This window comes from Galeopterus variegatus, unplaced genomic scaffold, assembly GCF_000696425.1.
Source record: "Galeopterus variegatus unplaced genomic scaffold, G_variegatus-3.0.2 Scaffold3737, whole genome shotgun sequence".
NCBI classification, from domain to species: domain Eukaryota; kingdom Metazoa; phylum Chordata; class Mammalia; order Dermoptera; family Cynocephalidae; genus Galeopterus; species Galeopterus variegatus.
In genome coordinates, this window is record NW_007729848.1 from 73,566 (window position 1) to 86,329 (window position 12,764).

The 12,764-nt window shown below is 34.4% G+C and overlaps 1 protein-coding gene across 1 annotated transcript in view; it reads left to right on the top strand.

The window, feature by feature from the left end:
- The window catches only part of ARHGAP29 (Rho GTPase activating protein 29), a 60,135-nt gene that overhangs the window by 27,337 nt on the left and 20,034 nt on the right, over positions 1-12,764 (top strand). The window contains exons 4-12 of the mRNA XM_008585848.1: positions 3,508-3,604; positions 4,074-4,146; positions 5,278-5,326; positions 5,996-6,133; positions 7,081-7,145; positions 7,558-7,668; positions 7,773-7,853; positions 8,042-8,230; positions 8,526-8,663. Coding sequence (XP_008584070.1) covers positions 3,508-3,604; positions 4,074-4,146; positions 5,278-5,326; positions 5,996-6,133; positions 7,081-7,145; positions 7,558-7,668; positions 7,773-7,853; positions 8,042-8,230; positions 8,526-8,663 — 941 coding nt within the window. The remainder of the gene's footprint in view (positions 1-3,507; positions 3,605-4,073; positions 4,147-5,277; positions 5,327-5,995; positions 6,134-7,080; positions 7,146-7,557; positions 7,669-7,772; positions 7,854-8,041; positions 8,231-8,525; positions 8,664-12,764) is intronic.

The following is a 12,764-nucleotide window of genomic DNA, read 5'->3' on the forward strand; positions in this document are numbered from 1 at the left end:
TTTTTTTTTTTTTTTTTTTTTTTTAATCCCTGGTAGTATTCTTTGCTTAGAAATCTACTTTGTGTGACATTAGGCAGTAAACTTGGGCAAATGTAGAGTTACCGTGGTTTATTTCTTATCTGTCAGGGATTACTGTCCTATCCAATGTCTTGAAAACTGGTATTTTTAATATTTTGTTTGGGAATCTTTTAGTTCTTCCTTTCTAGCAAAAGTATAATCTGTTTCCCCATCTTGTTCTGAGAAGGAGTCCAAGAATATTTTTTAAATTATTTGCAATGGTTCTTAAGTTTTTCTTTTTTGTTTGTATCAGGGATATTTAGAAGAATCTGATGAAAGGTATGAACTTTTGCCCCTCCAAATCTACAAAGATTTATACATGTAAAATTTTGTTTGTAATTTCATGGGGTTTATAGGCTTCAGGATTAATTCATCCCTACCTGAGAATTCTTGCTTTCCAACCCTATTTGACATTAGAATCACCTGGGAGAGTGAATATCTGTGCTTCACCACAGACCTGTGAAATCTGAATCTTTGGTGGTAGGGCCTAGACTTTGTTTCTAACACTCCCCAGGTAATTCTAATGTGCAGCCGAGATTGAATATAACTCTGTTTTAAAGCAGAGGGGTGCTCTACCTGGAAGCAGGCAAGACAGCACACTTGGGGGCCTAGGCAAGTTGCTGAGAGCAGCACCCCCTCAACCCATAATCAGGCAAAAACCACTTCCACATGGCTGGCCAACCAGAGCCACTGCCACAACCATGGCTGCTGCAAAAGCAGCTCAATGCCACAGCAGTAGCCACAGCCACTGTGCAGATGGCCTACCAGACACTTCACTGCATTGACATAAGGAGAGTCATCAGTGGAGACTGGACAAAGAAGAGGATGTCTGTCTCCTAAAAACGCACTCCAGAGTAACAGAAGAAACAACTTCTATAAAAGATGACCAGATATCAACGTAGAGATACCAGAAATATGAAAAACCCAGAAAATGACTCCACCAAAAGAATACAGTAATTCTCAAATACCAGATCCTATAGAGCAGGAAACTCTAGAAATGACTGAAAATGGATTCTGAGCAACAATCTTAAGAAAACTCATTAATATAGGAGAAGACTCAGACAACATAATGAAATAAGAAAGAAATCCAGGATACGAAGGAGCAAATTGACAAAGAGATTAATACCTTAAAAAATAATGTAGCAGAATTCATGGAACTGAAAGATTCACTCAACAAAATAAAAAATGCAACTGATAGCTTAAGCATCAGGCTAGAACAAGCAGGAGAAAGAATTTCAAATCTTGAAGATAGTCTTTTTGAAATAACTCAGGTGGACAAAAAAAACATAAAAAGAATTTTAAAAGATGAAAATCTAAGAGAGCTAGCAGACAACCTTAAGCACACAAACATTTGAATCATGGGTCTTCCAGAAGGAGAGAAGAAAGGAAAAGTCATGGAAAAAGCTATTCACCAAAATAGTGAGAGAAAACTTCCCAGGTAAAAGGAGAGACACAGACCTTCAGATCCAGAGGCTCAAAGATTCCCAGAGATTCAACCCAAGAAGATCCTCTCCAAGACACATTATAGTCAAACTGGCAAAGCTCAAAGACAAACAGAGACTCTTAAAAGAAGCAAAAGAAAAGCAATGAATCACCTGTAAGGGCTCGGGCTCCCTTATCAGAATGACAGCAGACTTCTCAACAGAAACTCTACAGGCCAGAAGAAAATAAGATGGTATATTCAAAATACTGAAAGAAGAAAACGTCCAGCCATGAATGCTATACCCTGCAAGGCTATCCTTCAGAAATGAGAAGAAATAATGTATTTTCCAGACTAACAAAAACTGGAGTTCACCACCACATGACCAGCCTTGCAAGAAATCCTCAAGGGAGTACTGCACCTGGAATCCAAAAAAACGATAATCACTACCATGAATACACAAGAAAGAACAAAACCCACTGGTAGAATAAAAATGCAAGTAAGAAAGAGAAACTAAATCTTACCACCACAAAAAACCGTAATGGCAATGTAATAATGCCCCAGCTTTATTTCTGATTTTAGTAATTTTGGTGTTCTCTCTTTTTTTCTTGGTCAGTCTAGATAAAGGTTTGCAAATTTTGTTGATCTTTGTAAAGAATCAACTTTTGTTTTTGTTGATTTTGATTTTCTCTATTGTTTTTAATTCCCTATTTCATATATTTCTGTTGTAATCTTTGTTATTTCCTACTTATATTTGCTTTTGGTTTAGTTTGCTCTTCTTTTTCTGTTTTCTTAAGGTAGAAGTTTATATTACTGATTTGAGATTTTTCTTATTTTTAGTATGTGTTTTCAAGTATAAATTTTCCTGTAAGCAGTGCATGAGCCCTGCATCATATAAATTTTGATATGTTGTGTCTTGATTTTTATCTTAAAGTACTGTCTAATTTCTCTGTGATTTTTCTATTTACCCATTGTTTATTTAGGAGAGTGTTGTTTAATTTTCACACATTTGTGAGTTTTCTAAATTTCCTTTTGTTGTGTTCAGAGAACATGTTTTCTATGGTCCTATTCTTTTTAAATGTATTAAGACTTGTTTTGTGGCCATAAATAAAGCAGAGGGTGGCTTCCTCTCCGTGTGGTTTCTCTACCTTCTCTTTATTGGCAAGGATACTAGGAAGGGTGGGATATAGGAACCCTTATACCTAGCCTGAGTAGCATGGGTTACTTTAAAAAAATTGCCAATTTTACCTTCGGACTTTGTCTTGGTAAATTGTGTTTGGGCTTTTCACAAGAGTGCATACAAAAGGAGTTAAAATAAGAAATCTTTTTCAGTTATAATAAGTTAAAATAAGAAAACTTTTTAAGTTTCATAATTTGCTTTAACAAAATACAAAATGTTAGAATATCCCTATTGTAAGCAAAAGGCAACTATATGTCAATTAACATGGACTTTGGAGCTTGTTATGAGAAATAAGGTCATAAATTAATGGAAATTTAAATTTTCTAAAGCACTGGATTTTTTTTAATGTGATATGCTTTGTTATAGGTTTTATGCTATCTCAAATGTATGTATGACTTCATTCATAGGTAATTCATAGTAAAAAAATGAATTTTATATTGACTTCAGTGAGCCACAGTGTGTTTAACTGTTTTTAAAAATTCCTGAAAGCAGTAAACAAGAGAAAATAGCACAGAACACTCTTAATAAGAGAGGTCTAGTGTAACATGGATTCTGTGACTCCAAAGCCAATTGATTTCACATTGAGTCACTTTTTGGATGTGTCAAATTATGTAATGCACGGTGTAGTTAGTTTGGAATGCTGGCTACTTTTATGCAAGCTGATTCTTTTGTATACTTTCCTTAATGAAGAACTTAATGTCATATCCATTTTATTAGGCTTTTTAGTTTCTGAATTTTCTAATGCTTCTTGAAGTAGTAATGGTGACTTTTTAAAGTATTAAATAATTTTGCATAAATCTAGTTTAAAATATTTTCTTCCTTACTTACTGTAACCAACCTTTCCCTATAGCTGTGAACTTCACAGAAGTTAATGAAGAAAACAAAAACGTTATCTTCCGTGAAGTGTTTTCTTCCATTGAAACTTTGGCATTTACCTTTGGGAATATGTAAGTAGAGGACTGTCATTTAACGTCTGGATGTCTTAGTGAGAGTATGTCTCATAATCCAGTAAGATACATGAAAAATAAAGGATTAACCACTGTAAAGTATCATCACAACTTTAGAAAAGCTACATTCTGTGTCACTTTATTACTTACTATATTTGGAAGTATCTTTGTAGTTATTTATAAGCAACATCCATTTTCAAGTGAATATGTTTGTGGTTTATGGGAACAGATTTCTAGGAGTTTATTTCTTTTTTTGTGGCTGACCGGTATGGGGACCCAAACCCATGACCTTGGTTTTATAAGCCTCCATTCTAACCTAGTTAAGTGGTCAGCTCTCTAGGAGTTTATTTCTAAGGTTCTTACTTAAAAAAATATTTTCTAGATGACATGTTGAATGTAAAGCCAGTGACAAAGAAGTGTAGTGACTTGTCTTTTTATTTCTGTTTCTTTTTTTAACTTCTCTGGATAGCCTTACAAACTTCCTTATGGGAGATGTAGGCAATGATTCATTACTACGACTGCCTGTTTCTCAGGAAAGTAAGGTAAGCTAAGTTTGTGTGACAGCAAAGCCTCTAATATTTTTAACTTAATATTCATTTATTTATTAATCTTAATCTCAGCATTACTCTTTGACAGTTTTCAAGTTTAAAAATTAGCATGTTATAGAAAGAAAAACAGACCAGTTCATTTTTAAATATGACAATTTTTCGTCAGTTTCTGGAGAATAATTTAGTTATAACAAACTAAAGTTAGTTGAGCTTAAATATGTAACCCAGTGCCATACATCTTATAATAGATCTGGACTTCAGACCATAGTCTATTCAATCCCTTTTACGTTGAATCCCTGCATACCCTGTATTGCCTAACTAAATAGAGACAAACTAAAGTTAGTTGAGCTTAAATATGTAACCCAGTGCCATACATCTTATAATAGATCTGGACTTCAGACCGTAGTCTATTCAATCCCTTTTACGTTGAATCCCTGCATACCCTGTATTGCCTAACTAAATAGATTAAATTTGTTTAAGATCTCACAGTTTTGGTAGATGATGTTTTCTAGTACTGTCCAATAAGGTAGCCACTGGTCACATATAGTTCTTTAAATTTAAATTATTTAATAATTAAAATTTAAAATTCACTTCCTAGTCTCACTTTTTAATGTTCAAGTAGCTACATGTACTTAGTAGTTACCATAGTGGATAGTACAGCTATAAAACATTTCCATCATCATAGAAAGTTCTGTGCTAAGCTGACTTTCAGAAACATGCTTATCATATCATAATAAAATGGTAATACATGGCTGGAAAAGACAGAATCTGTGTCTTCTATTTAGTTAGCCATATATTTGGATTGCTTCTCTAACTTTCAGACTAATATTTTTGGCATCTGCAGAATTTAAAGTTTTGAATGATTCATTAATATTAACTAATGCTGTTAGTAAACAGTGAGGTTGTTCATTCTTAGATCTTGAGAACTGCTGTTGTAAAAAGCTGTATAATTCTTATATAGTGTTTTTGTGTTTAAACAGACTTCTCAGGCCCTTTGAGTTTTAAATACTTGAAATTCTTTAGCAGGAATTATGTCAGAGTAACAAATTAGGATGAACAATCTCTGAGGCAAAGATTTGTTGTCTTGTGTTCTAATCTTAAATTTGTTTTCTCCCATGTTGTAAGTCTTTTGAAAACATTTCTGTGGAATCAGTGGACTCGTCCAATGAAAAAGGTAATGCTCAAGGTACTTATAATTTTTGTTGAATTGTTTGCAGTTACTTTTGATAAGTGTTTTGGATTACTTAATCTCTTCTTAGTAATCTAGCGTGTTCATTTTTAATGCAAAATGTTATATAAAGTTTTACATATGACACTTAAGGGAAACCTGCCAGAGTAGATAGATAATGTGATGATATAGACTGATAAAGAATTGTATAAGGCTTGTAACTTGATGAATAATAGAAATACATATTAAGATAACAATAGATTACAGTTTGTAATCATTTTAAGTTTAAACTGTGGCCCTTTGATTCTAAATTGTCACTTTTTTTTCCTTTTTGTCTTTTTTTTTTCGTGTCCGGCAACGGATCGCAACCCTCAGTGTCGCGCCCGTACCGGACCGGGACCGGCAACGGGATCGCAACCCTCGGTGTTGCTCCCACACCTCGCTCAGCCAGTGAGCGGGAACCAGTCTGTATGTGGGATCTGAACCCTCGGCGGGAGCGCCTCCGCACTCCCAAGCAGCACACTGTAGCAGTGCACCACCAGGCTGGCCCCTAAACTGTCACTTTTTTTTAAAGCCAGTTTTTATTGAAGAACATCTTTAGATCTGAGTGCTTCTGCTTAGAGTTATTATGTGATCATATTTAACATATACTTACCGTGATATTTTTATTTTCAGGAAATTTTTCTCCAGTAGAACTAGACAGCGTGCTGTTAAAGAACACTGACTCTGTAGATTTGGCTTTGTCATATGCTAAAACATGGTCAAAATATACCAAGAACATAATTTCATGGGTTGAGAAAAAGCTTAACTTGGGTGAGTTGCCCTTTGGAGCATCTGATTAACTTTGGAGTTTGAGAACCAAATTGTGACACATTTTCTATAGACCATGAGTAATATGATTCCAAATAAGTAGCTGTTTCATCGTAATGAATAAAATCATTATTCATTTTCTCTTCTTGAAATAGGAAAGACTTTTCTTACACTAGAAATACTTATCAAACATTAACTGTGGACCAACCACTAGACCTAGTGACACAAAGACCAAATAGAATACTGTCTCTGCCTGTAAAGAAGTCATACTCTAATGGGTAAAGAGAAATGCAATCTGATAATATGGTAAAAGGAGACCAAAGCAACAATAGATGTATGAGCAGAAGGCAATGGAAGCATAGAAGCTAACTTTAAATATTAACTAATTATTAAGCTAATATTAATTAGTAATAGCTAATATTTCCCCAGTGTTTTACAGTTGACAAAATGTTTTTATATTCATTATCTCATTTAATCCTTACAAAAATACTGGGAAGTAGGCAAGATGGAAGTAAGCAAGATAAGCATTGTCATCCCATTTTATAGCTGAGACAAACAAGACAGGTGATTTACCTAAGATCATATAGCAGATTTGCTTAAGGTCATATAGCGTAACTGGAAGAATACAGAATCTACCCAAAGCCTATGCTCTTTCTACTATGCTGTTTGTTTTTAATAAGAAATGCTAAGCAGAATCACCCAAATAGCCTTGTAAAGGAAAATACGCAGGCCTATGTCCCATCCCTCAGAGAGGTGAGGTCTAGGCAAATGCATTTTGAAAAAGTTTCCCAGTTGATTCTGATGAGCACTTACGGTTAGGAATCACCGTGTTATATCGTGATGCACTGTAGTATTTGTGCTCACTTTTTAATTGGGGAATTACGAATAATAGAGTATAGAGGGGGAAATAAGTTAATTTTACCTTCTGATATCTTCTTTGACCTTTTCAGAATTGGAGTCCGCTAAAAATATTGTAAAGTTGGCAGAGGCAACAAGAACTAACATTGGAGTACAGGTAAATGTTCTGTGAATTTGTACAGACTAGTCAGATGAGCTCCCAATAGTGCCTTGCAATATCAGAAAATTTCAGTTAATAAAGGAAAGAACTTAAATGGTAATCTTTTCATTGACAAAGTAAAATCTTTTTAAATTTTGATGGATGTTTATTATGAAAAATCTGGCAATTCACAATTTTATACAAATATTGGTTATCTTGCTAATTACTAATTTTGCTAACTAGTTTCATAGATAATTATAATTAATTTTCTTCAATTTTTTTCTCATATAGTTATGTTTATGACTAGTCATTTTTCTGGGGGGAAAATGTCTAAACTTAAAGTTTTTCTTTTTTGAAGAAGAGTAATGGTGGGTTTGGAACTCTAGTACCATTCCTATTGTAAAATTTATTTTTCAATTTTAAATTCTAGGAGTTTATGCCACTGCAGTCTCTATTTACCAATGCTCTTCTTAGTGATGTAGAGAGCAGTCACCGTTTACAACAAACAATTGCAGCTCTCCAAGCCAACAAATTTGTGCAGGTAAAAATTAATTTATATGTACAGTACGCAAATTCTTTACAACTGTGTTTCTTTAATAAACAGCTTTTTTCTTTTTTTCTTTTTAAAAAATATACCCTTGGCAGCCTCTACTTGGTAGGAAAAGTGAAATGGAAAAACAAAGGAAAGAAATAAAAGAACTTTGGAAACAGGAACAAAATAAAATGGTTAGTGTTATCATGAAGTTCCGTGTACCTATTTGTGAACGTCTAAAATCATCCGCACTATATCACCATCTACCTTTACTCTGTTGTTTTTCTAAAATGCTGGCTTAACTATACTGCTGAATCTGCTAAAGAAACTTGTACAGTAGGATTTCTTTCATATTCTGTGTTAAATACTTTTTTCTCTATAGCTCGAAACAGAGACTGCTCTTAAAAAGGCAAAATTGTTGTGTATGCAACGTCAAGATGAATATGAAAAGGCAAAATCTTCCATGTTTCGTGCAGAAGAGGAGCATTTGTGTTCAAGTGGTGGACTAGCGAAAAATCTCAACAAGCAACTAGAAAAAAAACGAAGATTGGAAGAGGAGGCTCTTCAAAAAGTAATAATCTTTTGTTTTTTGCAAGTTGAGTTAGCAATAATCTGTGAAGGGTTTGGTTCTCAAACTTCAGCATATGCCTGGATCATCTGTTAAAACAGATTGGTGGGTCTTGAATCTTTGATCAAAACAGATTATCTTTAGAAATATTCTATTTAAAATATAGATAGAATATTTCAGGATTTTCATGACATAAAGGCTTTTCAGTTATTTAAATTTAGCTTTACTAAAGTAAGTATTTGTTTTAAAATATAAATTCTAGTGAGCAGTGTTATTTTTTTCTGTGATATTCCTGAAGGTAGAAGAAGCAAATGAACTCTACAAAGTTTGTGTGACAAGCGTTGAAGAAAGACGAAATGATCTAGAAAATACCAAAAGAGAAATTTTAGCACAGCTCCGAACACTTGTTTTCCAGTGTGATCTTACTCTTAAAGCTGTAAGTAATTTCTTCAGTATTTTGAAGGCAAGAAGTATAAAAAGAGTCTGTGTATCTGCAGAAGGGAGAGGGATGCCTGATGAGTCATGATTCTTAGGAGATTTAAATTTTGAGATTAATGGAACATGTTGAGTTTGAAAATTGACTTTCAGTTTTTAATAGTGATTATAGTATATAGTTCGAGTTACTTTTGATCTCCCCCCATGTCCCCTGGATTGATGATTTGTTTGGTTAAAATTGAAGGCTGAGAGTTTGAAATTGCATGTAAGCCACTGCTTTTCTTAGCTTGGCTGATAAAATTTATTTGACCCCTGCAGCTTGATCAGTGCTCTGAGATCTATTCTTCAAAATTTGAGTAAACTAAATATTAAAGTTGAATGCAGTGATTTATTTGAAGACAAAATGTTCTACTTCTCAAGTGTTTTCATTTGCCTCTAAAATTTTTTTGTAAAAACCTTACATATAAAAAACCTTTTATCGGTGTACATATCACAAGTTTTAACACATATAAATTTGTGTAACCAACACCACCAGTCAGGATTCAGAACAATTCCATCACTTCAAAAAGAATTCCTTGAAGGTGCCCCTTTGTAGTCAAACTCTGCACCCACCCAAACCCCTGGCAGTACTGATCTGTTCTCCATCTTATTAGTTGAGTCTCTTCCAGTATTATGTGAATAGAATCATATTGTATATAACCATTTGAGACTGGCTTCTTTTACTCAGCATAATGCTTTTGAGATTCATCATGCGTATATCAGTAGTTTATTTCTTTTTATCACTGAGTAGTACTCCATTATATAACTGTACCACAGTATTTACCTATTTACTGGTTATACATTTGGGTTGTTTACAGTTTGAGGTTGTTTACAGTTTGAATAAAGCTATAAGAGTAGTTGTTTACAGGTTTTTATTGAACATAGTTCTAATATATCTAGGGTAAATAGGAGTGGGATTATTGGTTGGTATGCTAAATGTATATTTAACTTTATAGAAAACTGCCAAACTATTTTCCAGAGTGGCTATAATATTTTTCATTCTAACCAGCACTGTATGAGAATCCAGTTGTTCTGCATCCTTGATAGTTGTCAGTGGTTGTCATTTTTAAATTTCAGCTGTTCTAATAGGTGTGTAGTGGCATCTAATTGAGGTTTTAATTTGTATTTCCAGAATGACTAATAATATTGAGCATCTTTTCAAGGAGTTATTTGCAATCTGTGTTTTGGCTGTTTCTAAAATTTAGTTTGTTTTCTTATTTTTGAGCTGGCATATATCTTCCCTCATTCTGAATCTTATCTTTTTATTCCTGTAGTAGTTTTTTTCAGGGAGCAAAAGGTTTAATTTTGATGGAGTTCAACTCATCAGTTTCTTCTTTTATGTGTCATGCTTTTGGTATTCTAAGAGTACTTCACCTAACTCAAGATAACAAACATCTCTCCCTTTTTTAAAAAATGTTTCCATCTTATAAATATCATCACATGTCCTGTGTTTTCTACTGAAAATTTTACAGTTTACATATAGATGTATGATCCATTTTGAGTTAATTTTTGTATAAGGTGTAAGGTATAGGTCAAGGTTCATTTTTAGTATATGGATGTTATATTAAAATTATATCCATGGGATTTTAATTTGTGGAGGTGACTGAGCACCAGCACAGAGAGGTCAATGCCATGGAAAGAAGAATTTATTACTTATATTTTCCAAGAGAAGGGGGCAGGTCATGCCATGCAGGGCTACACAGAAAATAGGCTTGATAGGCAGAAGCAAGAGTGAGAAGAAAGCTGAGTACAGAACCTTTTTTGGGGTTTCCTTAGGAAAGGCAAGGAGGGCAAAGTAAACAGTTCAGGACTGGCTAGTTTGAATAATTCTGGTAGGCTTTGGGGCATAGGCTGATCTGTGGTAGCCTGGTACCTGGCCTGGGATGATTTAGGGAAGTGGAAATAATTGACTTGGTGTATAAGAGTTAGATAAGGAGGTGGTTGGGGCTATCGACTTGGGAATTGGTTTGCATAGGAAAGCTGTGATCCCAGCTGAGCCCTCGGCTGTCTCTAAGAATTGGTTGGCTCAGGGAAGGGCAATCTCTCTCTGGCTGGCATACTTTTTAAGATGTCAAAACATCATAAAGTACAGAAAATTAAAAACATGGTTAATACAGATGTCCACTTGTTCAGTATCATTTGTTGAAAACACTCTACCATTTCCATTAAATTTCCTTTGCGTCTTTGTCAAAATCTGTGCATCCATGCCAATTGACCATATTTGTGTGTGTCTCATTCTGGATTCTTTATTTTGTTCCATTGATATACTTGCCTGTCCTTTTGCCAAAACCCCACTGTCATGGTTACTTTTGCTTTAGCAGGTCTTAAAGTCAGGTAGTGTGTGACTTCCAACTTTTTTTTTTTCTTTTTCAGAATTATTTGAATATTTAAGATCCTTTGACTTTCCACAAAAATATTAGAAACAGCTTATCTATCTATATCTGCAAAAAAAAATCTTGCTAGTATTTTGATTGGAATTGTACTAAATCTTAGATCAGATTGGAAGAACTGACTGTATATGTAGCATCCTAGCTGTAAGTTGTCCAGTCCATGAACACAATATGTCTCTCCATTTATTTTGGTCTTTTTAAATCAGCATTTCATAATTTTCAACATATAACTCTCTCACGTTTTGTTACATTTAAAACTGTGTATGTATGTGTTTATTTGTGAATGATCTTTGTGCACGCATCTACACACACACAATTTATATGTGTGTATGTATAGATTTCAATTAGTTTCAAATTCTGATTGTTTATTGTTAAGATTTAGAAATACAATTGATTTTTGTAGTTTGATACTAGTTTTAGGAGATTTTTATAGATTCCTTGGGGTTTTGTACATGGAAAATCATGTTATCTACAAATAGGGACAGTTTTATATCTTCCTTTCCATTCTGTATTTCTTTTATTTCTTTTTTCTTATTACACTAGCTAGTGCTTCTACTACATTGTTGAGTAGGAATGGCATGAGAAAACATCCTTGCCTTATTCTCCATCTTAGGGGAAAAACACTCAGTCTTTCACCATTAAATGTAATGATAGCTGTAAATTCTTTGAAGATGCCATTCGTCTGGTTAAGGAATTTCTCTTTTTTCTAATTTTGCTGAGAGTTCTATAATGAATAGAAGTGTGGTAATATGGTGCATTACATTGATATTTGAGTGTTGGTCTAGAGCCCTTCTTGGTTTTGAGGCATTGTTTCTTTTCTATATTGCCTGATTTAACTTGCTGATATTTTGTTCAGTATTTTTTCTTTTTCATTTTTTTCTTCCTCTATTTTTTTTTTTTCTGACCGGTTACGGTGTTGTCTGCACCACGCTCAGCCAGTGAGCACACCGGCCATCCCTACATAGGATCCGAACCCGCGGCCTCGGCGCTACCAGTGCCACACTCTCCCGAGTGAGCCACGGGGCCAGCCCTTTTCCTCTATTAACGAAAGATATTGGTATGTATTTTTTTTTTAATACTGTCTTTGGTTTGAATATCAGGGTAATTCTGGCCCACAAAAATGAGTTGGGAAGTGCTGCCCCATTCTGTTTTCTGGAAGAGATTGAATTAAATTTGTGTTATTTTTTCCTTAAATGTTTGATAGCATTCCCTGGTGAAAGTATCTAGGTTTGAGGGCCGAGCCCGTGGCGCACTCGGGAGGGTGCGGTGCCCGCCGCGGGTTCGGATCCTATATAGAGATGACTGGTGCGCTCACAGTGCTCACTGGCTGAGCGCGGTGTGGCTGGTCTCAAAAAGGACAGAAAAAAAAAACTATCTGGGTTCGAGATTTTCTTTTCTGGGAGATTTTTTACTAAATATTCACTTCCTTTTGATATAGGCCTATTCAAGTTAATTTTTCCTCATGTGAATTTTGGTAGTCTGTGGCTTTTGTGGAATTAGTCCTTTTCATCTAAGTTGTCAGAATTCTGTGTATACGGTTGTCTGTAGTATTCCTTTATCCTTTTATTCTTTTAATGTCTATGTGGACTGTAGTGATATCTTCTCTTTTATTCCTGATATTGGTAATTTGCATCTTCTCTCAGTTCAATCTGGTGGGAGACTTATAAGTTTTA